A 27,467-nucleotide genomic window follows, 5' to 3' on the forward strand; every position below is an offset into this window, starting at 1 on the left:
GCATCTAGGAAACTGAGCATTGCATGACCGCTAGTGGAGTCTACCAGCCTATCAATCCGTGGTAATGGGTAGAAATCTTTCGGACATGCTCTGTTAAGGTTGGTGAAATCTACGCACATTCTCCATGACCCACTTGACTTTTTTACCATTACTACGTTTGCCAACCATTCAGGGTAGTCACATGGCTCAATAAAACCTGCCGCCAGCAGTTTATCCACCTCTTCTTGTATTGCTGTCATTTTTTCCATGGAGAAATTACGTTTTTTCTGCCGTACAGGCCTGACATTTCTGTCGGTGTTTAACCGGTGGACCATTATCTCTGGATCGATACCAGGCATCTCATCCGCCGAGAATGCGAAGATGTCCGCGTGCTCCCTCAGCAAGCTTATGAGGTTAACCTTCATGTCACTCCCCATTTCTGTACCGATCACGACTGTTCTATCCATGTCTCCAACCTCCAGCTCGATATTTCTGTCAGACCATCTGGCGTTGTTCTTGGTGCTGATACTGGCCTTTCATCAAAGTGTTCCATGTTCAGGTCGGTTCGACCCCTTTTTGTGCAGCTCTTCCTTTTTGACAGTTGTTCTTGTCTTGCCGGCTTAGTAGTCAAGTGTACCTCTTGCCTTGCCGGCTCAGTAGTCAAGTTCACTTCTGGGACCATTCTTCCCGGTGTTCTCAAAGCAGTCAAGTAGCAGGACCTTGCCGCCAACTGACTTCCCCTTATCTTTGCCGGCCTTTCCAGGTTCGACATATATATCATTGTCAAGTGATAGGTGGAGACTACCGCCTGCACGTCATGTATGAATGGGCGACCGATGATCACATTGTAGGCCGCTGGTACTTTAATGATTAGGAAATCCACCATGAGATCTCACATTTCGGATCCTTCTCCGATTTTCACCGGCAGCCTTATACTACCCTCTGGGTACACTGTAGATCCTGAGAAACCGATTACTGGGTAGTTCACCCTTTGAAGTTCGTCCTCTGGTATGTGCAATTGTTTGAAGGCTTCCCAGAAGATGATGTTTGCTGAGCTGCCGCCGTCTACCAGTACTCTGTTCACATCGGCATTTGCTATATCAATTGTAAGAACTACTGGGTCATCATGCGGGAAAATGATGACTCTGCAATCCGATTCCGAGAACGTCATCACTGGTATGCTGGGTGGGTTAGGCCACACTCTTGTGTTATGAAAGTTTACCATGTGCCTGTGTTCCTCCAAGCTTCTACTGGCGCCGCTTATTGTCCCTCCGTGGACTGGGCCGCCAGAAATTACATACACGGGTGGTTTTTTCCCGCCATCCCTCTGTTCTGCTCTGGCACTGGTTTCCGGCTGTTTTTGCTCGATTCTAGGCGGCTGATATGGTTGCTCGATTCTTGGGTATTGTTGTTGATTTTGCTGTTGTGGCCGGTATGAATTGGTAGGGTTTCCCCCCACCGAGTTGTTGTTACCATTTCCTTGCCTCGCCCTATACTGTGAGAAATACCCCTTTCTGACCATATCCTCAATGTTGTCTTTGAGGTCTCTGCAGTCCTCTGTTAGGTGGCCGTGCTCATTATGGAAGTCACAGAATTTCTTGACATTCCTTTCCCTACTCTGCATTGGTGGCGGCCTTCTCCAGCCGTCCATCTTGTTGTTTATGTTATAAATTGTCGTCCGCGGTGTGTTCAGCGGAGTGTAGTTATCAAAGAGTCCTCTGGACTCCCTTCTGTCTTGCCGGCTTCTCTGCCCTTGAGGATTGGCATTTCTGTTATTCTGGTTTCTCTGGCCTGCCCCTTGCTGATTATTGCTCTGATGAAAATTGTTTCCTCCTTTTCCCGTCTGTGGGTTATAGCCTGGATTGTACCCGACATTTCCGCCGGTTGCCACTACCACATTGGACATCTTCATCATTTCATCCCCCCTGATGTATTCGTTGGCCTTGTGCAGGACGTCACCCAGATTGGTGTATGACTTCCGGCTGAGATATTTCTTGAATTCGCACTCTTGCATTCCCCTCATCAGAGCCAGAACAGCAACCTCCTGCTGCAAATTGGGAATAGTGATTGATTCGTTGTTAAAGCGGGTGAGATAATCCCTTAACGACTCTCTATCTCTTTGAGCGAACGACATCAACTCTCCCGATGATTTCTTTCTCTTCTGTTTGCTCACAAATCGTGACAAAAACGACGCCTGCAGCTGTCGGAAACTGTATATGGAGTGTGCCTCTATGCCCTTATACCAGCTCGCTGCAACTCCTAGGAGTGTAGATGGGAATACTTTGCACCACATGGCATCAGAGTCAGTGTACAGCATCATGTGCTGTTCGAATGTGGTGCAGTGATCCTCCGGATCCGTCGTCCCATCGTATCTCCCTGTCGGGATTTTTATCCTTTCCATCCTTTCTTCTAGGATTTCTCGGCACAGAGGAGAATCCTTTGGCTGGATTGTCTGCCGTCTAGCTATCTGTAGAACCGGCGCTCTTCGTTCATATTCCGCGATGGGGACTTGCTCTGTTTCGGGCCATTCGGTTTCCGCCGGATCCGAGCGCTTTCTTTTTTCTGGGGTGTTTTCTTGATTCAGGGCGGTTAGGAGATCCCTAACAGGTAACTGGGGAGCTGCCGACCTGGTCTTTCTTAGACTGCCGACTGACCCTAGCTGCTGCGAGGCTGGTAGCTCTGACAAAGCGGCCATCACCGCCGACAGTGTTTTCAATTGCTCTCCCGTGAATACTTCCGACAGGGGAGACAGGCGCTCCTGCGGCGTCTGTTCCAGCGGAGTTTTCGGTTGCTCTCTGGCAGGGCTTTCTATTTCTAACTCATCATCGTCCTCCACTGTAAATTCCCTTTGTGCCGGTATTGAGGTGTTTTTTGTTGCTGGGCTTATAACTGATTGTGCTTGTGACGGATGGGCGGGGTTTAGAAGTGAGGGTTGGAACTTGGAGGTTGTCGCCGGTTGCGGGGTTGTTGCTTTTTCTTGACTTTTCTTTGATTTTTTACCGTCTTTCTGTGAGAAATCCATGCTGACTGTTCTACCGTTTCAAGGGATAAGGTCCCCTCCTTCTAGCGCCAATTGTTCCGGGTGTGGAATGAGAACAGCTGACTGTGGGATACTGGATTCCTGTCGAGATTGCCGGTTGATATCTGCACAACAGAATGGATTAACTAGCCTCAGGGGTGGTTCGAGGATCCCCCCTCCGATGCTTAAGTAAGATTACTGAGAGATTAAGAGATGATTAAGAGGTGATTAGAGAGTAAGAAAGAAGTGTGTTTAAGTGTTTGTGTACCTCATAGCAATAAATGAGGTGCTCCTTATATAGACCAATCCAAGGGTACGATCTGGTAGGTCCCTTGTGGTTAGATAGCGACCTGTTGATAGTGACCCTTGGTTGGTTGTCTTCATGATAATGCCGGTAGGGGGTCTTGCAAATAATGCCGGTAGAGGATATTTACCTAAGATGACCAGATTACCTGCAGGTTAAGTTTACATACGGGGAGTTCTGCCGGTACCAGGTGGTGCCGGTAGGACACCCCGTACAACTCCTAAATTGCGATATGATTGGTTTTGCCAATATTATGGATTTATCTTGGTTTTGATTGCTTTATTGTATTTAAGTGGTTCTTTACAATCGGCAAATCGGTGACTTTTGTGATCAATCAATCATTAACAATGTTTATTCATGTTGATATTTTTTGTTTGTCCAAGTTCATTTTCTAGTGGATTAAGCATCGAATTCGTCGTTGTCCCATATGGTCAGTTGGGACCGTATTCGACTTTTGGTACGGACTTATGACATTATTAGTCGTATTACTTACAAATCATGTTTAAAATTTGACTTTTACATGTTTATTTTTTCCACTTTGTACGTGAATCAAGCCCGTATAAAGTTATGTACGAAGAATTAAAGCTTCTAAAACCAGATTTAATTCTTGGCAATTTTATATTAATATTGTGAATTGATTAATTGAAATAATAAGTTGTCAAAGCAACCTCTTTTGTGTAGATTAGTTAAGTCCAACATTAAGTTGGTTTTGTGTGTTTGATTTCCATGCTGGTAATGGTCGGCCCAAAGGAAGATTATTGTTTGGCAGGAATTTAAACATACTTGTGGTAATAAATATGTAACAATTATAAGTTTTTCCATGTGAATGTAAAGTCGGTCCAAAGAAAGGCTTAATATTTGACAGGATATTATTGTTGATATTTGATTACTACACCAAGAGTACCACTTACAGTTAATTTTTCTGTCCAAAGACTAAAGATTAATGTTGTGTTAGGTATCTTGTGATGGGTTTTGCCAATACTTGAATTTGATGATTATATTTGGATTATGGAATTTATTGTGAACTTGTGTTTTATTTGTTTTGTTCTATTTTCAGTGAATACTTCTGCTTCTGTAATATCTGCCAATGTCAACTCGATTCCATTACTAAATGGGACCAACTTTAAGGATTGGAAGGAAAATGTAAGCATTGTCCTTGGCTGCATGGATCTTGACCTTGCATTGAGAACGGATAAACCACCTGCTCTTACGGATGAAAGTACCGCTGATCAAAAGCGTGACTTTGAGAGGTGGGACCGTTCTAATCGTATGTGTCTAATGATCATGAAGCGGGGAATTCCAGAATCATTTAGGGGCTCTGTGTCTGATGAGGTCACTGCCAAAGAGTTCCTTGAACAAATTGAGAAGCGTTTTGTTAAAAACGATAAGGCGGAAATAAGTACAACTTTGTTGAACTTAATTTCCATAAAGTACAAAGGTCAAGGGAACATAAGGGAGTACATTATGGAAATGTCTTATCTTGCTTCAAAATTAAAGGCACTAAAGTTAGAGCTGTCAGATGACTTGCTCGTGCATTTAATTTTGATCTCTCTTCCTGCACAGTTTAATCAGTTCAAGATAAGCTATAACTGTCAAAAGGAGAAATGGTCTCTTAATGAGCTCATATCTCATTGTGTGCAAGAAGAGGAAAGGCTTAAGCAAGAGAAGACTGAAAGTGCTCATTTGGCTAGTGCCTTTAAAGGCAAACAAAAGAAAAGTGTTGTTCCTAAGTTTTGGTTGATGACACACACATATTGCAAACTTCCTGATTATGGTTGCTAAATGACTTTAGACAGGTAAATGCCCAAGTTTCTATTAGGATAGGAACTTGAATCAGATGGTGAAGTTCCTGATGTACACTTGGAACAGTCACTGGAGTTCCAGAGCTGGAAGTTGTATCTATTCCAGTTTGAGGTCACAAGAGGAGCAACACAGTTACATATCAAGAGTTCCGAATACTCACAAGAACTATTACAGACTCATGGCCACGAGTTCCTTTGAGAGACACAGAGGAACTCATCACTGTTCCTGAGCTGGAACGTCTGAAGCTTCTGAGTTGCAAGTTCCAGACAAAAGGAAGACATAAAAGTCTAGGTAGTCTACTGTACTTAGAATTTTATGTAAATATTAATTTTGCAAAAGATATATAGGGTACTCAAGGAACTTGTGATTTAATTAGGTCATTTATTTTACTGGAAGAAATTTTTATGAAAACATGTAATTAAATAAAAATAAGTTTTTATTATAAAATAGATTTACGTTTTATGTTATTTTATCAAAACTTATTTTCCTAAAAATTTGCCACAGTTTTTGTAAACAAATAAAATCTGTTGAAGAAAATCTTTTAGGGTTTGATTGAGTCAAACCACTAACTGCCTTGTTGCTGAAACGTGGGAAGTGGTCTTCCCCTTGTTCCTCAAGTCAAGGGACGTGAAGAACAAAGCACTGGCAGTTGGCAGTTGAGGCTTTGAAGGGAACTAACCCTAGGGATAAACCTATAAAAGGGCAAGTATGTTTTCTGGAAAATCACACAAACATTCTAAGAGTTCTTGCTTTCCTAAAAACGTATTGCCAAAGATTTTCTAAAAACAGTTTGTGTCCTAGTTATTTCAAAGTTCCTAAGTGCCCTATATCCACTCAAAAGCATCATTAATATCTAGAGTTACCCAAACACGAATTGTATTTGGTATTAGTAAGGATAGAGTTATCTTGTTGAGACTTAGAGTTTAAGTCTGAGAGAGAGAAGTGAAAGAGCTGTAATCAGAGTAGATTACTGTGAGGAACACAAGTTTGAGAGGAACTTGTGTTGGAGAGATTATTGTAATCGAGGCATTACTATAATAAAAGAATTCTCTTCTTGATTAGTGTCAAGAAGTTTTCACAATTGTTGTTATTGTCTTCTCTATTCTCAGTTCCTTGATTGTTTCTTAAGTTCCGCAAGAAACTTTATCAAAGTTCTAATTACAATTCACCCCCCCCCCCTCTTGTGCGTGTTCCTACTGGAATAACAGTTGGTATCAGAGCCAGTACTCACTAAAACACAGGAAACCCTGTTTGAGTCAAGTTCCTGAAAGTATGAACTCACAAGAGAAACTGGAAGAAGGTTACTCGACACAAAGGCCACCTATGTTCAATGGCAAGTTCTACTCATACTGGAAGAATAGAATGGAGATATTCATCAAAGCTGAAAATTACCAAGTTTGGCGTGTAATTGAAGTTGGAGACTTCGAGGTAACAAAGACCAATGCTGAAAACGAGGTAGTTCCTAAACCAATGTCTGAATTTTCTAAAGAAGACTTTGATAAATATGAGATGAATGCCATGGCTGTCAAAATCTTGCATTGTGGGCTTGGACCTCATGAACACAACAGAGTCATGGGGTGCAAGAACGCAAAACAGATTTGGGAACTACTTCAAGTAACCCACGAAGGAACTAATGAAGTTAAGCGTTCCAAAATTGACCTTTTGATGTCTAAATATGAAAGATTTGAAATGCTTCCAAAAGAAACTATTCAAGAAATGTTCACTAGATTTACTAACATAACCAATGAATTAGTTTCTCTTGGTAGAATCATTCCCACAGATGAACAGGTAAGAAAAATACTAAGAAGCATGCCACAAGATGATCGTTGGAGAACAAAGGTCACTGCACTGTTTGAGACCAAGGACTTCACCAAGTTCAACATTGAACAACTTGCTGGTTCCTTGATGACACACGAATTGCATCTTGGAGCTGCTGTTCCTGAGAGCTCAAGAAGTCGAGGACTTGCTCTAAAGGCTGAGGAACTCGATGAATCTGAACCAGATGAAGAAGAGGCTGCCATGCTGGTCAGAAGAATGAGAAAGCTCTATAGGAACTTCAAACCAGGAAACCAGAAAGGAAGGAACTTTGCCAAGAAAATCACTAGTTCCAAAACTGAGCAAGGTTGCTTCAAATGTGGAGAAACTGATCATCAAATTCGTGAATTCCCTCTGTGGGAGAACGACAAGACCAGAGGAAAAGGGAAGGAACAGGTCAAAGATCGCTTTAACAAGTCTACCTTCAACAGACCAAACTTCAAGAAGGCCATGATAGCTGCATGGGGCGAAGCAACAGACTCAGAAGACGATGAGGAACAACCAAATGAAGAAACTGCAAATCTCTGCCTTATGGCTAGAACAGAAGGAACTGATCAAGTTCCATCAGAAGAAGTAAGTTCCTCCACTCTTCAGTGTCTCTCAAAGTCAAAACTAATTGAACTGTTGCTAGAAACTCTAGATGATTACAAAAAGCTAAGTATATTAAAAGCACAAAGTGATAGAGCCTTGGAACTCAATAAAGACCACATAAATTATCTGAACAATATTCGATCTGATGTCCAAGGCAGGTTCTTTGAATTACTAGATAGAAATACCTCTATTAATGAGTCATTCGAAAAAATTAGAAATGAAAACATCCTTCTACAAGTTCAACTCAGTCAATATAAGATGTTTAATCTAAGTTTAGATCCTACAAAATCCTTGGAGATCAACATGGGAGTTTTTAACATCGACTTAGAAAATTTAAACAAAGATCTGATCACCACAAAGGAACAAAAAGAGAAACTGGAAAGGGAACTATCCATGGCCAGGGCACAGAGACAACCACCTAAAGTTCCTCCCAAATGGATTGAGAATGCTCAATCTAAGAGAACAGAAGGATTGGGCTTTAACCATAAAACTAGTCATAAGAAAAAGTATGTGGATCTTCCTAGTGTAAAAGTCTGTTTCTCATGTGGAAGTGGAAGTCATATAAGTACTGAGTGTTCCAAGATGAAGGAACAGGATCAAAGAAACATAAATTATGTAAAGCAAAAATGGGTCAAGAAGTCTGAAGTTATAGTTGAAAAGGAACTCGAGGAAACCCGAGTTCCTGTAACTAACCTTTGATCTCTTTACAGATTCTAGTGAAGGGGAACAGCTCGTGGTATCTCGACAGCGGGTGTTCCAAACACATGACAGGAGACAAATCTAAATTCCTCTCACTAGAAGCCTACAATGGAGGAACTGTGACCTTTGGAGACAACTTGAAAAGAGAAATTGTTGGAATTGGAAAAGTTGGAAGGTCAAGTTCCTACGCCATTGAAAATGTATTTTTAGTCGAGGGTTTGATGCACAGTCTACTAAGCATCTCTCAATTCTGTGACAAAGGAAACTCTGTAAGTTTTACTTCTGAAAACTGTCAAATCATAAACAATAACACTGGGAAGGTTATTTTGGAAGGAACTCGTAAAGGGAACACATATTCTGTGGATCTCAATACAGTTCCCAGGAACAATCTAACCTGCCTCAGTGCCCTTGAAGAAAATTCCCTACTATGGCACAGGAGGTTTGGACATGCTAGTTTCTCTCTGCTTGACAAACTAAGATCAAAGGAACTGGTTCGAGGACTCCCCTCAATCAAGTTCCTAACTGATAAAGTGTGTGATGCATGTGCAAAAGGCAAGCATGTCCGAAGTTCCTTTAAATCTAAGAAATTGGTAAGCACCACAAAACCATTGGAACTCATTCATATGGACTTATGTGGACCAATGAGAATTCAAAGCAGAAGTGGGAAAAAATATGTATTAGTTATTGTTGATGATTACTCTCGCTTTACTTGGGTCATATTTCTAACAAGCAAGGATGAAACGTTTGATGAGTTTGTTACATTTTCAAAGAAAATCCAGAAAACCACAGGTCACCAACTGATCCATATAAGATCAGATCATGGAACAGAATTTGAAAATTACAAATTCGATGAATACTGCAAGGAACAAGGTATGGACCACAATTTCTCAGCTCCCAGAACTCCACAACAAAATGGAGTTGTTGAGAGGAAAAATAGAACCTTAGAGGACATGGCAAGAACCATGCTAATAGCCAGTTCCCTGCCTAGGAACTTCTGGGCTGAAGCAGTCAATACTGCTTGTCACATTATAAATAGAGTTATGATTCGAGCAATCCTAAACAAAACCCCCTATGAGCTACTAAAAGGTATAAAACCCAACATCTCTTACTTTAGAGCCTTTGGCAGCAAATGTTTTGTCCACAACAATGGAAAAAGGAACTTGGGGAAGTTTGATGAAAGAAGCGATGAGGCAGTGTTCCTAGGATATGCCTTAAATAGCAAGGCTTATAGAGTTTATAACAAAAGATCTATGTGTGTTGAGGAAAGTGTACATATAATATTTGATGAATCTAACAAAACTGACATAGTACAGGAACAAGAATTTTTCGAGATTGGTTTATCTCGTGCTACAGAAAATGATGAGGAATTCCAACCAAGCAAACACACAGCCAGAGGAACTGCTCAACAAAATCAAGAAGTTCCCGTACTAGAGGAACAAGCAGAAAACCAAGAAGATCCAGAAACAACACCAGAGGAACCCCACAATGACCAACAGGGAACTCAGGTCATAGAAGGAACTGACGAAAATGCCACAACACCAGTAGCTCAATTTCAACCTAAACCTTGGAAGCATCAAAAGTCCCACCCAATGGAACTCATTGTGAGTGACATCAGAAAAGGAACTCAGACAAGGTCACAACTAAGGAACTTTTGCGCATTCCACGCGTTCCTCTCCATATTTGAGCCAAGAAATCACTCTGAGGCTCTGGAAGACGCTGACTGGATCATTGCCATGCAAGAAGAATTAAATCAATTCAAAAGAAACAAGGTATGGCACTTGGAACCCAAACCAAAGCACCAGAAGGTGATAGGGCTGAAATGGGTGTTCCGGAACAAGAAAGATGAACATGCAACAATCATAAGGAACAAAGCAAGGTTAGTGGTCAAAGGTTATAACCAACAGGAAGGTATTGACTTTGAAGAAACGTTTGCACCTGTTGCTAGATTAGAAGCCATTAGAATCTTAATTGCTTTTGCTGCTTTCATGGGTTTTAAACTTTATCAAATGGATGTTAAATGTGCTTTCTTAAACGGTTTCTTAGAGGAAGATGTTTATGTGGAACAGCCCCCTGGATTTGAAAATCCCGAATTTCCAAATCATATTTACAAATTAGATAAGGCTCTCTATGGACTAAAACAAGCCCCTAGATCTTGGTACGAGAGATTATCAAAGTTCCTCCTTCAAAATGATTTTAAAAGAGGTAGAATAGACAAAACCTTATTCTTAAAATCTAGAGGAACTGACTTGTTAGTAGTTCAAATTTATGTTGATGATATATTATTTGGAGCAACTAATGAAAATTTGTGCAAGGATTTTGCAAGCTTGATGAGCAGTGAATTTGAAATGAGTATGATGGGGGAACTCAATTTCTTCCTTGGTTTACAAATCAAGCAAACCGAGGAGGGAATCATGATACACCAACAAAAGTATGTGAAGGAACTCCTAAAGAAATATGAGCTAGAATCAGCCAAAGTAAATCACACTCCCATGGGAACTGCTACCAGATTAGACACTGATCCAAATGGGAAAAGTGTGAATCAAACGAAATACAGAGGTATGATTGGATCACTATTATATTTAACGGCCAGTAGACCTGACATTTCTTTTAGTGTAGGACTATGTGCAAGATTTCAATCGAATCCAAAGGAGTCCCATCTAACTGCGGTGAAAAGAATACTAAGATATCTCAAAGGAACTGATGACCTATGCCTATACTATCCAAGAAGTGGATCTTTCGAGCTAAGAGGATATGCGGATGCTGATTATGCAGGTGACTTAGTGAATAGAAAAAGCACATCAGGTATGGTACAGTTCCTAGGTCCATGCATGGTTTCTTGGGGTTCCAAGAAACAGAACACTGTTGCTCTATCCACAGCTGAAGCTGAGTATGTAGCTGATGCAGCTTGTTGCTCACAAATTCTATGGATAAAACAACAGCTAAGAGATTTTGGTATTATCTATGATTGTGTTCCTATCTATTGTGATAACACTAGTGCTATTTGTATTTCAAAAGATCCAGTTCATCATTCCCGAGTCAAACACATCCACATTAGACACCATTTCCTTAAAGATAATGTTGAGAAAGGTTTGATCAAATTAGATTTTTGCCAAACTGATCACCAAATTGCTGATATTTTAACTAAGCCTTTGAACAGAGAGAAACATGAGAAAATGAGAATGGAACTCGGAATGATCAAGCTAAGGTAATTGCCAAATTGAAATTCCTCTAAGGCAAAAGCAAAAATCATGGTACATATAGACTATTACAAACACAAAATCTTGTGTGCAAACATAGTTGAAGCTTACCATCGTGGCAAATTCACTCACACTCCAAATGAGCAAGGTAAGCAGTTCCTTTCAAACTAGTTAAGTCAGAGATACGAAATCAAGCAAGTCAAAGTCAAACACAATTTTTTTACATTTTCCTTTTATTTTTATCTATTTATTTTTTAAAATTCAAAACCGAATACCCATATTCAAAGAATGTTTGGAACGGTTCCATTGGCAATAAATAGGAGAAACTCTTCCCTTTCCACATTCAATCCATGCAACCCCCTTTCTCTCTCTCCCACACGCCTTCTCCACTGACATCACCTCTCCTTTCACCTATAAAAACCTCCACCATGGTTCTCACAAGCAACAACGCTGATCTCACATCCCTCAAACGAAAGAGAAACCCTTCATCTCCAGTTCCCATGGATACCTCACCCATTCAATCGCCAATTCCTCTTCGATCCCACAATCCAATGCTCGCAATCACTCAGGGGGAACAAACCGACACTGACATCGAAATGAAATCCCCAATCTCAAACCCTAGATCCTCCACAAGAAAATCCAAAAAACGACGAGTGGAAGCTTCTGGTGAAAACATCGAGGAAACAGAGGAGAATGCACAAACTCAGGGGGAAGCAAAAGGGTCCAAGAAACTCACTGCAAAGGAAAACAACCTGGTCGAGGGGTTCGCAATCAACTCAACATGGTGTGAAGCCACGAAATTTAAAGAGTTGATGGAAATCCTTGAACAACAAAAATGGGTAAGTCTGTTGAGTACCTATGCCAAATCCCCCTTACTTCCTGAAGCTATGAAAGAATTCTGCAAGAACTTTGCATGTGTTGATAATGTATGTTCAAGTAAAGTGAATGGAACTCGCATCGAATTTGATGCCTCTTATCTGGAACAGCTGTTTGGTACACCCAATAGGGGTTTTGATATGTGGCTCAAAGGTCAAATCACAGTGACCATAGATAATGTAGATGAGAAAGATATAGTTGGTTCCATTGGAGGAGATTCTAAAGTATCCACCTCCACCTCACACAACTGCTTTTCACCTCTTCAAAAATTACTGTTTAATATTGTGTGGAGAGGTGTAGTTCCTCGAACTCAGAAAAGGAACATAGCAAGTCTGTTTGATGCATGTCTCATGTATTGTCTTGAAAGGAAAATTCCCATAAACTTTCCTGCAATCATGATCAAACACTTATCCACCTGTATCCCCAAATTCAAAATTCCATACTCCTCCCTTCTTACAGAAATCTTCAAAAGCTTCTCAGTTGACCTTAGCCCATACTTTGTGATTCCCTTAAAATCCACCCAAATCCTTCAACTTGAAATGCTCCATCTATTAAATCTTAAAGTGGTTCAGAGTAAAGTCATTAGGGCTGGAAAGGAAGAGAAACAAGATGAGGAAGATCAGGAAGGAACTGTAGTTAAAGAAGAAGTGGAGGAGGAGGAGGAACTCGAACAAATAGAGGTCCCTTTATCTCGAGGGAACAGGAAGAGTGTAGGAAAAAGAAAGAGCTTGAGGGTGGCAATGAAGGAGAACAAGAAAAGAGGGCCTGTCTTCATGGAAATAAATGAGGAAGGGGATGTCAAGGAGATGCCCATAGAGGAGGATGCTGTTCCACTGAATCAAGAGGAACTGCCTGAAACTGTTGGGCCAAGAAAAAGGACACCCAGATCCTCCAAAAAGTCCAAAGCTCGTCGTGTTCCATCTGAGCAGGAACATGTTCAAGATCATGGGGGTGCCTGGAACACAAAGGATGATCAGATATTGGAGCTGAAGGCAACAGTTGCTCGTCTGGTGGAACTACAGGAGGGAACAGATCACAGGATTAGCTCAATGCAGGCCCACATAGGTGCATTGGTTACAAGTGTCAAGACTCTCCAAAACAATCTTCACCACTACTCAGAACAAGCCAATGCAACTCGTGCCACAATCCTCACCAAGATCAACAATCTGGAATCTTTTGAGGAGACTGTGATAGAAGAAACTGCTGGTTCTGGTTCCCCATCCCAAGCCTAAATCACCCTATCCCATGTTTCTTTTATCTTTTGCCATGGAACAATCTTTTTAATTTGCTTTTGGTCTGTATAATTTTCAAACTTGGGTATTTGTTCCATCTTATTTTGACTTGCTTGGTTACACATATCTGTGCTTTCTAGTTTTGATCATTACTGCTTGCTTTCAATTTATTGTATGAGTTGGCTTAATACTTTGAGGCTAGCTTAACTTGCCAAACGTTGATCGTGGGGCACTGTGTTTGGAATGGCTATATTTCGTGCTATGCTTTTTGTTGATGTCAACAGGGGGAAGTCAAGGGTGCAAACTTCCAAGGCACACTCAATCCCAGTTCCTGCATCAATCTCTCTGAATCTCTCTGTAAGTTTATTTTTCTTTCTTTCTTTCTTTTTTGTTTTTCAATTTTTATGTTCTGTTTCACAATAGTCTGTATAAGTTCCTGTTTGTACTTACTCTCTTTGTAAAAAGTTTGCAAGTGTTGTCATCACCAAAAAGGGGGAATATTGTTGTTCCTAAGTTTTGGTTGATGACACACACATATTGCAAACTTCCTGATTATGGTTGCTAAATGACTTTAGACAGGTAAATGCCCAAGTTTCTATTAGGATAGGAACTTGAATCAGATGGTGAAGTTCCTGATGTACACTTGGAACAGTCACTGGAGTTCCAGAGCTGGAAGTTGTATCTATTCCAGTTTGAGGTCACAAGAGGAGCAACACAGTTACATATCAAGAGTTCCGAATACTCACAAGAACTATTACAGACTCATGGCCACGAGTTCCTTTGAGAGACACAGAGGAACTCATCACTGTTCCTGAGCTGGAACGTCTGAAGCTTCTGAGTTGCAAGTTCCAGACAAAAGGAAGACATAAAAGTCTAGGTAGTCTACTGTACTTAGAATTTTATGTAAATATTAATTTTGCAAAAGATATATAGGGTACTCAAGGAACTTGTGATTTAATTAGGTCATTTATTTTACTGGAAGAAATTTTTATGAAAACATGTAATTAAATAAAAATAAGTTTTTATTATAAAATAGATTTACGTTTTATGTTATTTTATCAAAACTTATTTTCCTAAAAATTTGCCACAGTTTTTGTAAACAAATAAAATCTGTTGAAGAAAATCTTTTAGGGTTTGATTGAGTCAAACCACTAACTGCCTTGTTGCTGAAACGTGGGAAGTGGTCTTCCCCTTGTTCCTCAAGTCAAGGGACGTGAAGAACAAAGCACTGGCAGTTGGCAGTTGAGGCTTTGAAGGGAACTAACCCTAGGGATAAACCTATAAAAGGGCAAGTATGTTTTCTGGAAAATCACACAAACATTCTAAGAGTTCTTGCTTTCCTAAAAACGTATTGCCAAAGATTTTCTAAAAACAGTTTGTGTCCTAGTTATTTCAAAGTTCCTAAGTGCCCTATATCCACTCAAAAGCATCATTAATATCTAGAGTTACCCAAACACGAATTGTATTTGGTATTAGTAAGGATAGAGTTATCTTGTTGAGACTTAGAGTTTAAGTCTGAGAGAGAGAAGTGAAAGAGCTGTAATCAGAGTAGATTACTGTGAGGAACACAAGTTTGAGAGGAACTTGTGTTGGAGAGATTATTGTAATCGAGGCATTACTATAATAAAAGAATTCTCTTCTTGATTAGTGTCAAGAAGTTTTCACAATTGTTGTTATTGTCTTCTCTATTCTCAGTTCCTTGATTGTTTCTTAAGTTCCGCAAGAAACTTTATCAAAGTTCTAATTACAATTCACCCCCCCCCTCTTGTGCGTGTTCCTACTGGAATAACAAAAAGGAAAATGGATAAGGAAGCTGCAAGTGCTCCAGCTCGAAAGAAACACCAACAAAATAAATCTGAAGGTGTTGGTTGTTACTTTTGTCAGACTCCTGGACACCTAAAGAAGGATTGTACCAAATATCACGCTTGGCGTGCAAAGAAAGGTACACTTCCTGTTTTGGTTTGTTCTGAGGTTAATTTAGCTTCAGTACCTAGTTATACTTGGTGGGTAGATTCTGGTGCTACTACTCACATAAGTGTGTCTATGCAGGGTTGCCTGAGCTGCCGAAAGCCAAGTGATGATGAAAGATTCATTTATGTGGGCGATGGCAAATCAGTTGAGGTTGAAGCAATAGGAACGTTTAGGTTGTTGTTAAGAACTGGTTTTTATTTGGATTTGAAAGAGACTTTCGTTGTACCGTCTTTTAGACGGAATTTGGTTTCTATTTCTGTATTGGACAAATTTGGTTATTCTTGTTCTTTTGGAAATAGTCAGTTTACTCTTTCTATAAATTTAAATATCATAGGTACTGGTTCTTTATGTTTGCTTTCCATCTACCTGCATAGTTGCAGCAGCTCACATTCTTGGGGTACTACTGAACTGGTTTTCCATGTCTTTTGTCGTTAGTACATCAAACCAACTAGCTATCCATTCAATAAAGATTAACTTTATTATGTTATTGTAATGTAGATATAAGCTATTGCGAATTTAATTATTCCTCTGTTCTTTAAAAATTATGTTTTGATGTTAAGAGTGTTAGACTTGCAAATTGAAATTTTCACCGAGAACTCTTGTCTGACTTCCACTAGTGCAATTGATCATCTCTGCAAGAAATGAACCTGTCAGACAAATGAAGCTCATGTAACAGCCTTGTTGTTGTTGATTCTGATGTTAATCTGCAAGTAGAAATCCTTCCTTTATATTTTTAACTTCATTAACCGTTTATTTTTTATGTTTGTGTTTCACTTATTTGCTTTTGTTTGTTCAATTAATAAAAGGCTGATGCAAGAAGAATCATATATAGCAGGAAAATGTCCTGGACAGACCTGCACTGCTGCAGATTATGTTATTACCACCAAAGATTTCGCTCCAAAGCTGGTAATGCAGCAACTTTTCTTGCTGTCTAAGATTACTGCATGGTTATAAATTGTGTTTTATAAATTAATATCTGCCTTTCGAGTTGAAGAGAACTGGGCCTTTGTCTGTGGGTTATATATCTTCTGCTCTGTGTCTCAATTAGATTATTCCAGGAGATTGCTGCGTTTATGAGAAGATTGCTATTTTAGGATGTTTTTTTTACTATATGCTACATCTTGAGTGGTTTCTTGTTAATTATGTCACTGAAAGTTAGACTTTCCTATGAACACTTACATAGATATGGCCTCGGATTATATATTTGAGTAATGGTGCAAGTGTTAAGTATGAAACATTTTACAAGGAATATTAAGGATGAAACATTTTACAAGGAATATTAAGGATGAAACATTTTACAAGGAATGTTAAGGGCGGCGTGTTGGATTCCCCAACAAGTTCAAAAAGATGGAAGGTTTTACAGAGATATTTGACCTCACAATTCTTTGATTGTCAATTGTAATTTTGAGAGTAGCAGAGTTGTGCTTTCTGAAATGTTCAGTGTCCTATTTCATCCTTTTATTTATATTTCTTTTCTCCCTTTGGATCACACGTGGTCAAAATACAATGCAGACTTCCTTTTTGTTGGAGTAAATCAAGTTTGTGTTATATACTTATATATTTCTTATATACCCCTCCCTGTTTGACGACGTATTGGACAAAATTTATAGAGCAACAGTTTTAGGCCCAATATTGAATTTGCTAGATCACAAGCACAAGACTACTAAATCATAATACATTGTCATGAGACTTCCTTTGCTTATTTGTTGTACAAAGTTTCTTGTTTCTTATTTGTTGCTGCAGCTGTTTGCGCCTTTGCTTATTTCATGTGGGATTGCGTGATTAGACAATGACTCCTTGTAAAATGTTTCATCCTTACATTCCTGCCTCACATTTCTTCTTTTAACAGCTGGATCAGATGCCACAACTGGATCAGATGCTGCGAAGAAGTCCATTGTCGAGAAAGCTGCAGCCGAAGGTGCTGGTTGTGCATTTTTTTCCCTCTATATTTTGTTTACTCATTTATTTACTCCCCGATTCAGAGGATTTGTTTTTTGGCTAGTTAGAGGATTAGAGCCGAGAGAATTTATCTCAAAGTTTAAATTCTGTGATGCAGGCACCATCGATCGTTCAGTATGAAATTGCTTACTTTTCACCACTCATGTTATATTTCTGTAAGTTCACTGATTTTATTATTCAATCTAGAGACCAATATGATTTAAGTTTGAGCATGCATGCATTAATCTTAAATTTTAATCATGAAAATTACCAACGGAAATTAATTAAGGTACGATATCAATCATGTGAGTTTCATTTAATGTGTTTCAACTAAAAAATAAAGCATAATAAAGATAGAAAAACAATTGAAGGTACACAAAGAAATACTATAATTGTCCACTTTGCCTCCTAGATTTTCTTGTACTGATGTCTTATAATATACCTTCAATTAGGACAGGGTATATTCCTATTAAACTGTGTATCTAAAAATATGTAGTTATTTGAGTAAAAAAATTTATTGAAATTACCTCATTACGCTAAATTCCGGAACACTTCTTTGTATACTACATTTTGGGTAGTATTATATGTCTGGCCATCCTTATCACAAATCAACACTTTCAATCCACTTTTCCTTGTAACTCTTGAGATTGCGACGTAAAGTTGACCATAATTAAAGACTGGCTTTGGAAGATATAGACCAACGTGTGTAGACACCTACTTTTGTCCCCATTCCCGCAAGGGAAAGGTTCGATGATGAAAGGATAAAAACTCCACTTGACAACGCATCTCCTATAAAATAAACGAATCTCGATTCCCCATTCCATTTCGCCCGAAACCTGCTATTTATGGAAACCTGCTAAAAATAGTAGCTGCCGTAAAAGGTAGCTTCTAAAAGTGGCAAAATCATAAAAGATAGAAACCTGTCAGAATTAGGTGTTGCATTCCGACATAAATCCTAAATGAGATAGAAAACCGCGAGAATCCTATTCCTAATAGGGTTCGGAAATAAGAGTTACGTATTAATTAAAATCCTAACGAACCTAGAGTTCGTAACGGGCCCAGACGCATTCCGTCACAAATTGATACGCGCTAAAAGACTCAAATTAATGTCAAACTCTACGGATTTTAGAATCCGAATCTGACTAAACAGAAACTGCCCATACCCTATTTTCAACGCCTGGCTCTGGGCGCCGAAATCTTCGGCGCCCAGGCCTGGGCGCTGAAAATACCTGGGTACGTCTATTTTCCTAATTCTTTGTGGATTAGAACTCTGCAATTCTATCTTTCCACGAACTCTTCCCTATAAATAGACCCCTAGTTTCGACGTGAAACAACACACAACAACACATAATATATTCTGAGTATTGACTCAAAACCCCTTAGCCTAAGCCTCTCGCTGCGAAACTGTTCACGCGTTCTGTCGCAATCGATCCATAAATCGAACAGAACGTATCCTGTCCCATAATCGAGAATCGTTAAATAAAAAGGAGAAATAGCAAAGTCAAAGTGGTTAGTTTTCTGAGAGCCCTGACGCACCTCTCAAGGGTGCGTCGTAATGTGTCCCTTTTCGATGATTTAACCGCTTTCCTCGCCCTTTTTATGAACTGTTAAACTAACCTAATATGATTGTTCTATCACGCCTAATAAATATAATATTTTTGGGAAATCGGATTATCATGCTAGGTCCCTTTATGCTATTTAAATCAGATAATCACGATCGAATTAGTATTATATGCTGCATATTGCTAAAATCAATTCAGATTAGTTTAATAGTTAACGCATGTCCCTTCAATTATTTATGCTGAGCTAGTAAGGATATCCTGCCTCTAGAGTTATTGACGAGCGAATTACTCATCTCGGTAGTTACAGTCCCCCGAACCCTCAATCTCTACCTTGCGGGTGTATATTGAGAGATCTCCACACCAGGGATCACAAGGCAACCTACGGCCGTCGTGGTCAAACATAATTGCACTCCCTTTATGTCACGATAACCGGGTTTTGTCAGTTTTTCTCATTGTCGTTAAAAACTGAATGGCGACTCCTATATTACTAGTCAATTGGGTGTATACTCACAGGAAATCCAATTACACTTGATTGAATAAAAATAATCGTCACACCCACGAGGGACAGGTCACGCATTAGCCTCGCGCTTTTTCGACCCCCTCACAGTGGCGACTCCACTGGGGATAGTGAAGGAAATACTCGTGCTTGTAGGTAATCAAAATAGCCGAAGGGTGAAACGATCCTACCCCGCGTTTATTTCCCCATCAAGTTAGGACGACCTGAAAATCAGCATATTAATGTGAACGGGCAGAACATCATAACGAATCTCGGCTCCCTCGGGAGTTGGGACTAAGGATACCTTTTTCGCCAATAGGGGGGTGCATACGCCGCGCATGTTTCCCACTCAGTACTTGTGCAGGTAGTACACCTATCCCGAACCCAATCGCTCGCCCATTAGGTCCCTCTCGCCTGCATGCCCCCTTGGCTTGCACTTGCGGGTTGGCCTCTTGGGCGAAATTCGTCTGTTGAAGACACTACCTCGACCGGGGCATGTGTTGGATCTACGATAGAAGGGGTACCAAGCCAGGCGCAAATAAACTACCCATAGAAGCCTATCATAAACTACGTGGCATATTTAATTTTCAAATCCATGTTTGTAATGTAGTTATGTGTAGCGAAATATGTGATTGTGTGACAAACTATCCTAGAAAACCAATGACCTTAAAAATTGCCCAAACATTCATAGACTAATTTGCCAAAGAGTTATACCGAAGCACGTGTTCCGCAAACCCGAATGATCGCCACAAAACAAGCGACGCTCGGGATGGCCTGTAACGAATCCCACAAACGCTGTCACGCGTAAAGGACGTTATTAGGCAAGCACGCAAATCGAAGTCGCATAAACAGAAAACAGAAAACGCGAACCAGCCAGGAACGCATTTTCAACGCCCCTGGCTGGGCGCCAAAATTTCTCACGCCCACGGCTGGGCGCTGAAGTTGCTGCTTGACTTTCTGGTCAGGCGCAGCAGCCTCGGTGCCCAAGCAAAAAGAACGTACGTAGCACAAAAAATATTCATCAAAAGAATTGCTACGAGGGCGTAAGAAAAGCACTCGATTTCAAAAGGCGACTCGCGAAAAATTAATAACTCTTTGTGTCGTCGTTAGGCCTCCTACGACGGCAATGCTCGGCACCAAAACCGAACATGCTAACAACTATGAATGTCACACAGGCAAGTGTTTCGAAAATCCAAAGAATGACCAAAATAAAAAATTAAAAAAAAACCCCCAAAAAAGTGTACCGACAGAAGAAAGAGCGAAAAAGTGAAAAACCAATTTAGAGAGTCGAAGTCTAGACTAAGTAATGCTTGAAACTTTGGGAACCTAAACTTTAGCTTATCTTATGCCTAGGACCGGTCCTGCCACTTGGTGCCGATCAGGGAATCAACGGCTAGTGCGTCTCGAAGATACATCACCAAGTCTAGTAACTCCAAGCTCCGTCCGTCGTCCCTCATTTCAAGGATCTCCGCTTCCCCAACCTCGATTCGCACCTCCAAACATGTCCATCGAAGATTTGCGAGACCAGATGGTCCAAATGACCCAACTCATGGGCCAACTGAAAATGGAAAACGAAGCCTTAGCGGCTGCGCAAGCCAAAAATGACCTCGAAAACGAGAAGAGGATCGAAAAAATGGTCCTACAGCAAACCATGGGGAGCAAATACTTCTCCCTCGAGCCTGGACCTTTTTCTGGCAAATTACCAGAAAAGTTCAGTTCATCTGACTTACCAAAGTTCAAGGCCACGGACAACCCCCGTGATCATCTACTGAGCTTTGTGAATACCATGAACTTGAAAGGCGTGGACAAGTCCATGTACTTACCTGCCTTTCCTTTGTCCTTGGAACCTGTGCCGCTCAAATGGTACTATCACCAGGACCCTAAGCTCTTCCCCACTTGGGAAGACTTTGTCAATGTCTTCATCAAGCAATACTCGTCGAACATGGACTTCCAAGTCACCATGCGCGAGCTGGAAGTTCTCTTCCAAAAGAAAAATGAGGGTTTCACAACCTACTTTGCTAGATGGAAGGACCAGGCGGCCCAGCTAATCAATAGGCCTCCCGAAACAGAATTGGTCCAAAAATTCATTGATAACTTAGACCCGGCTTACAGGCAACACCTTAGGTACCTGGGACTCGACACTTTCAAAAGAGTTTATGATGTGGGAATAAAAATCGAAGACGACCTCGCCAAAACCATACAGAGCAAACCTGCATATAAGACCAACACCTATAATCGGGGTAACACGCCCCAAACCCAAGAAGTCCATGCTGTAGAAGAGGCTCCCGCCCGGAGATACCCTGTAAGATGGGTCCGAGACCGAAAGTTTGCCCCACTCGGGTCAACTTTGGTACAAGCCTTTGAAAGACTAACCAATCAAGGAAAGTTGAGACCTATAGGCCCCACCCGCGACCCTCCTGTCAAAAACAAATATTGGGTCGAAGGTACCTACTGCAAATTCCATCAAGGAAATGGGCATGACACTGAAAACTGCTGGTATCTAAAACATACGATCCAGGACATGATAGAGGATGAAGTAATACCTCTCCCTAACGTTGGCAAACCCAACAACAACAAGAGCCCACTCAGCTCTTGTCACATCTCCCTCGACCAACCAGAGAATTTCAACCCCACGGTGTATATTACACCTCAAGGTGCACCACTCGCTGTGGTACCTATGGATCGAATCGAGGGGGAAGTGTGCGGTGTGTGGAACGATGATGCTGAAGATATTTACCTATCTCAAGTCTCGGGCCAGGACCTCTTCACTGAAACTTGGCCCGGGTATGCTCTCATTGACACCACCCCTCAGGAGCCCGAGGTCGACAACCTCACCCGATCCGGAAGGATATACCAACCGGATATTCACCCACCTCTTATGGGCGACATCCCGGTTAGGCAAACTCCTGAGAACGGGCGGCACGCCACCGTCGCGGAAGTCATTGAAAATCCTCTCCTGAAACAACTGAAAAGAACCAAGGCTGAGATTACCATCTGGGATCTTATGTGTACTTCAAAGGAACATCGCGAAAAACTTATTCGCTCACTTGACCTCATCTCAGTACCCACAGATATCACACCTGACTCATTGGTTAGCCATGTCACGAGAGATGCCGGAGAAAAGGCCATAGTTTTCACTGATAGAGACTTACCCAAAGAGGGGGGTGCTCACAATAAAGCCCTTTACTTAGTGATTGGATGCAAAGGACAAAACATCCCCCTAGCGCTCGTAGATAATGGTTCGGCGGTTAATGTCTGCCCATTGCGAACCGCCCATTGCTTGGGGCTAGGAAGCGATGACTTCCAGACCTCCTCACAAGGGGTACGAGCTTATGATAACTCCCGAAGGCCTGTATTGGGAAAAATCAACCTTACCATACAAACTGGGCCTGTGGCATGCACCACGGAGTTTCAAATAATCGACATCAAGCCCACTTTCAACCTCCTCTTGGGGCGACCTTGGCTCCATGACTTAGGAGGTGTGGCTTCTACCTTGCACCAAATGGTTAAACTTAACCATAACGGGGTAATACTAGAAATCTGCGCCCCTCCTCTCGACGTCAGTTGTACTATGGTTGGAACAGCCGAAGCTGCAGATGACCTTTATGGGTTTCAAATGGAAGAAGCAATCCAGTTCATCGAAGATTATGATCCAGCATTCCTAGACCCGCATGCATCCCGAGTCATCCCTAGAATGCTGTTGGCTCAAGGTTATTTCCCAGGAACCCCATTGGGCATAAGGAAGAAGGAATGCACATTCCATCCTTTTCTCGACAAATCTACTCCCTTTGGCTTAGGCTATGAACCAACGGAGGAAGATATTGCTGACCGCCTATCTAGGCTACGCCTTAACAAAGCCAAACAAACCACCCTCCTTCCCCTATATCAAAGGACCCTTAACGGGATGTTTGTTCGGGAAGGAGAAGAACACCCATGCTGTGATTTTCCTGAACCCTTCGTTCAGGATGGCTTGCTAAAACCCGGATTTGAAATTTTCCATGACTGCCACACCTTGGATGAGGCACCCCACCTCACCAAGACTAAAACAGCTGAAATATTGGACAACCAGGCTCTATGGACATTGTTTAACGAATCGAGGCCTATGGAGAACGAGACTGTGATGACTACCCTAGCTTTACAAGATGAAGGTTTCGATCCAACCCGGTTAATCTCTCCTGCATCAACACTAGAAGAGGTCGGGAACGGATGGGTGAAGATATATCAGTGGGTCAACGCAAAAGGAATGGAATTCAAGATGAGTACCGGTGAAGGACCAAAGTTTTATGAGACTAAACCCCAGGCTTGAGCCACATAGGGCACCATTAGTAAAAAGCGCCTAGTAGTTCTTTAGATTGATAGAAAAAATAATAGAGACTTTAGATGGTCCTAAGGCCCTTTAGAATATGGGTCAGTGTTATTTCAGTGTGTTTTCCTTACTTTCCAAATCAATAAAGGCGTAATATTTCTCCTAAAATTTTATTCTAACACTAAATAAACACCAAATGCACTTGCAAAATAAAATAAAGAAGCGGCCCACTACAGGCCCAACAAACAAAGCCCACTCGGTTTTGAAATAATGCCATGTGAACCAGTTCCCGAAACCCACAAAATAAACCACACTATCCCATCCTCAAAACCCAAAAAGCCAACCAATGTCATCATAAGAGCCAATCCATGCAACCCAAAATCAAAAAGAAATCAAAAATTGAAAACAAATACAAATGTTACCAAAAAAATAAATTCATAAAACGTAGAATCCACCGACAGCTGTTTCACATAAAATTCCATCATACCCTCCACAAAGATCTTCATAAGTTCCGCACCCTAACTCCATTTTCAAAACTGTTTTGAGTCACCAGTAGAAAAAATTAATCTGGACAAAAATGCGTTTCACGCTAACAGTCAAAAAAACCTCCAAAACAGCCTCAAAATTAACTTTAATTATGAAGAAAAGTATCAAGGCACAAAAAAAACGAAATAGAAATAAACGCAAGGACATGTGAAGCAAAAAAACGTCAAAATTGACCGCCCAAGTTATTTCAGCGCCCAGGGCTGGGCGCCGAAATTTCTGACGCCCCAGCCTGGGCGTTGAAACTCTCTGCCTGAAAAAAGTTTTCCTTTTTTCGAAAAGTGCTCGTCATTTTATCCGCACACAACGGAAAAATAACGAACACTTGGGGGGTACAATACGTATCCAAATAGGTTTACCAACAAATTGGTCGAATTTTATGCGTCGTATTTTACGCAACCTATGGAAAACGGCAGATGAAAATAATGGCAAATACTTCACTCATTTGACCGATTAAGTAATATGTTTCCACTTCAGGACATATCTACCGAGATCCGGCATACTAGAACTTATTCTAAAGCTAAGAACTACGCGCGACCTGATTCTGACAAGATACGTAGGCAATCCTTACCAAGGATTCGGTCCAATTAATAATAAAAAATTATATTCTTTGTGTAAAAAGTGTTAGACATATAAACAAAATTGAATGTGAACTAAAAATATGCCTTTATTAAAATATAATAAGAAGGAAAACAAAGTGCTAGGAACAAAAACAAACACAACTGAAATAAATAAAGGGCACCTACACCCTAGCAAGATCTACACTACTCTAGTTCTTCCGGATCATCAAATAAAGTCTTGTAGAGAGCAATGTTCGCAGGATCCACCCCCACAGTCTTCTGCGCTGCCCCAATATCAATCTCCATAAGAACTGGCTCCTGGACACTAACTTCCAAAGATGCCAAAGCTTTAGAAACATTCTCAGTTATAGCCTGCTCAGCCTCAAGGGCATAAACAGTGGTGGGGGAAGGATTACTATCATCGACTGGACCAGCCACTGTTTCTACAGGCGGCTGAGCCTTCCTAACCCATACATTGTTCCGGCGACGATCTCCGCGAGAGCTTGCATTTCTTTTAACAACAGCAGGCCCCTTCATGTTAGGCACCTTTTTAGGCCTGACACTGGAACGGGGAAGAACTTCCTTTCGCTTTCGAACAGGACGAGCTTTCACAGTCTTAAAACTATAGGTACGAGGTCTGGCAGAATCAGGACCCTCATACTTAACACGAATACGAGGTATCAGCTCAGCCGGCTCTCCATTACGAGCCTCGGTCCTCACATCCTTGTCATCGGAACTCATCCACAACTTATAGTTTTCAGAAAGACCCACAAACCCATTTGTAGCTACAGCCCAACGCGGGAGACCATCATAATACCTAGCCCACGCTAAGACCCGTGTTTGAGCAAAGGTCGCTACCTTAGGTGGTACCGTATCAGAAAAGGGGATAGTCTGCCTTAAACCATATTGACGCATGACTCGGTAAGGGAAAATATAAATGGGACAAGATAGCCCCAACAAAGAAATATAAACCGATACATCAGACCCCCCTGTCATAGTAATCAAACCCCACCATGGTACCACCCACTTAATAGAACAAATGCCATAAGTAAAAAAGGAGGTCCATTCGGCCTCGTCCTGGCCTTGGTGCAAGTATTTTCGGTTACCCAAAGCTATAGGGCGATAATGTTTAGGATCGGCAGGAGCTTCCAAAAGTCTAAGCCGTTCCGCAAGCCAAATCTGCAAAAACAGGTACGATCGAATCAAAAGAATGAAAAGAAAGACAAAAAGGTTCCTGGGGCGCAGTTTCAACGCCCAGGACCAAGCGCCGAATATTCCAGCGCCCAGCCCTGGGCGCTGAAACTCAGCCCCAGGCAAAAAAAGAAAAGTGGCGTATATGTGCGCAAAGAAAAAAAGTAGATTACCTGCAGTAATAGGGGGCTTCCCTTAAAAATTTCGGATTTGGCATCCTTCTTCAGCTCATCCGCACTCAGCAAAGTCTCAGCAACAACCAACGGCATAATAGAATAGCAACTTTCCATCTGGCTAATCAAGGGGATCAGCCTTATGTCACCGAACTCACCGTTATTATTCGACAGCAAATAATGATTCAGCAAGCAAAATACAAGGGCTCGAATGTTCAATTTTTGTTCGGTCATATTCTTACTAGGCCTAAAATGATGTTTTACGAGTTTTGCCAAGTTAACCTTATCATCTACAACAAGTTCAGCAAACATGTTATCATCTAGCCCTAGGAAAGTCCTTATGGTTGTTTTACCCTCTTCAATAGTGCCAGGGGTAACAGGAGTAGCATTAGTAGGATAACCAAGGATCGCAGCAAATTCATCAGGCAAAGGACATATTTCATTGCCCCGAAAGGAAAAAACATGATGATCGGAGTCCCAAAAGTTTAGGGCAGCATGCAGAAAATTATAATCAATATTAATTTGTTGTAAGCCTAAAAGTGCCTCTAAGTGGTATTCTTTTAACAAAGTTTTTTCTGTGGGAGTAAGGGCTCGTAGCCAACGCCTAACAGTCCGTTGGAGTGAGAAAGTAGGGATCGACATGGCAAAAGCAGTAAATAATTAGAGCACAGCAAAAAAGAGAGAAAGAATTTGAGAGTGGTGGAAAATAAGGACGTACCCAGCCCCTATATATAGCTGAACGCACCCAATAAACATCCTGATCCCATTCGGAAACGTGTTTAGAAATCCGAAAATCAAATATTACCAGGAAAGAACTTTCAGCGCCCACCTCTGGGCGCCGAAATTTTTAACGCCTGAGCTTGGGCGCTGAAAATGCAGCCCAAGGCCCAGATTTCACAAAAACACGGAACAGGAAAAGACTTAAGACCGTGTTGCCAAAACACGAGGCCCTATTACAAGTAAGATCAAGCCCAAAGCACCTTTAGCTCCCAAATAAGCAAAAAATAATAATAACATTGAAATTTGGTCGAAACTTAGACTCATCTCAGAAAACGCTCATGTACACTTTTCAAAAAATAAACATCATGGTCATTCTTCGAAAAACCAAAAATATGTGTCGTCAAGTCATTGGTTTTCCAAATAGAAAATATGTCTGTCAAAGGGATAATCCGGGCCAAGCCAAAATCGGATGTCACCTGAAAGCTAAAGTCG

At 41.1% G+C, this 27,467-nt stretch overlaps 2 protein-coding genes and 1 long non-coding RNA gene across 3 annotated transcripts; 2 read left to right on the forward strand and 1 right to left on the reverse strand.

The window, feature by feature from the left end:
- Positions 1-871: 871 nt before the first annotated feature.
- Positions 872-3,001, reverse strand: LOC130467475 (uncharacterized). The gene has a single exon (XM_056835983.1). It carries the CDS (start codon positions 2,999-3,001, stop codon positions 872-874), a length of 2,130 nt encoding a protein of 709 aa, XP_056691961.1.
- A 385-nt stretch (positions 3,002-3,386) lies between these two features.
- On the forward strand, positions 3,387-5,215 carry LOC130467476 (uncharacterized). The gene is made up of 3 exons (XM_056835984.1): positions 3,387-3,456; positions 4,360-5,004; positions 5,187-5,215. The coding sequence occupies exons 1-3, from the start codon at positions 3,387-3,389 to the stop codon at positions 5,213-5,215; spliced, it is 744 nt and encodes a 247-aa protein (XP_056691962.1).
- Positions 5,216-15,312: 10,097 nt separating this feature from the next.
- On the forward strand, positions 15,313-15,834 carry LOC130466969 (uncharacterized). The gene is made up of 2 exons (XR_008927126.1): positions 15,313-15,457; positions 15,565-15,834. It is a non-coding gene; the product is annotated as an uncharacterized lncRNA (long non-coding RNA).
- The last annotated feature ends 11,633 nt before the right edge of the window (positions 15,835-27,467 follow it).

This window comes from Spinacia oleracea, chromosome 2 (assembly GCF_020520425.1).
Source record: "Spinacia oleracea cultivar Varoflay chromosome 2, BTI_SOV_V1, whole genome shotgun sequence".
NCBI classification, from domain to species: domain Eukaryota; kingdom Viridiplantae; phylum Streptophyta; class Magnoliopsida; order Caryophyllales; family Amaranthaceae; genus Spinacia; species Spinacia oleracea.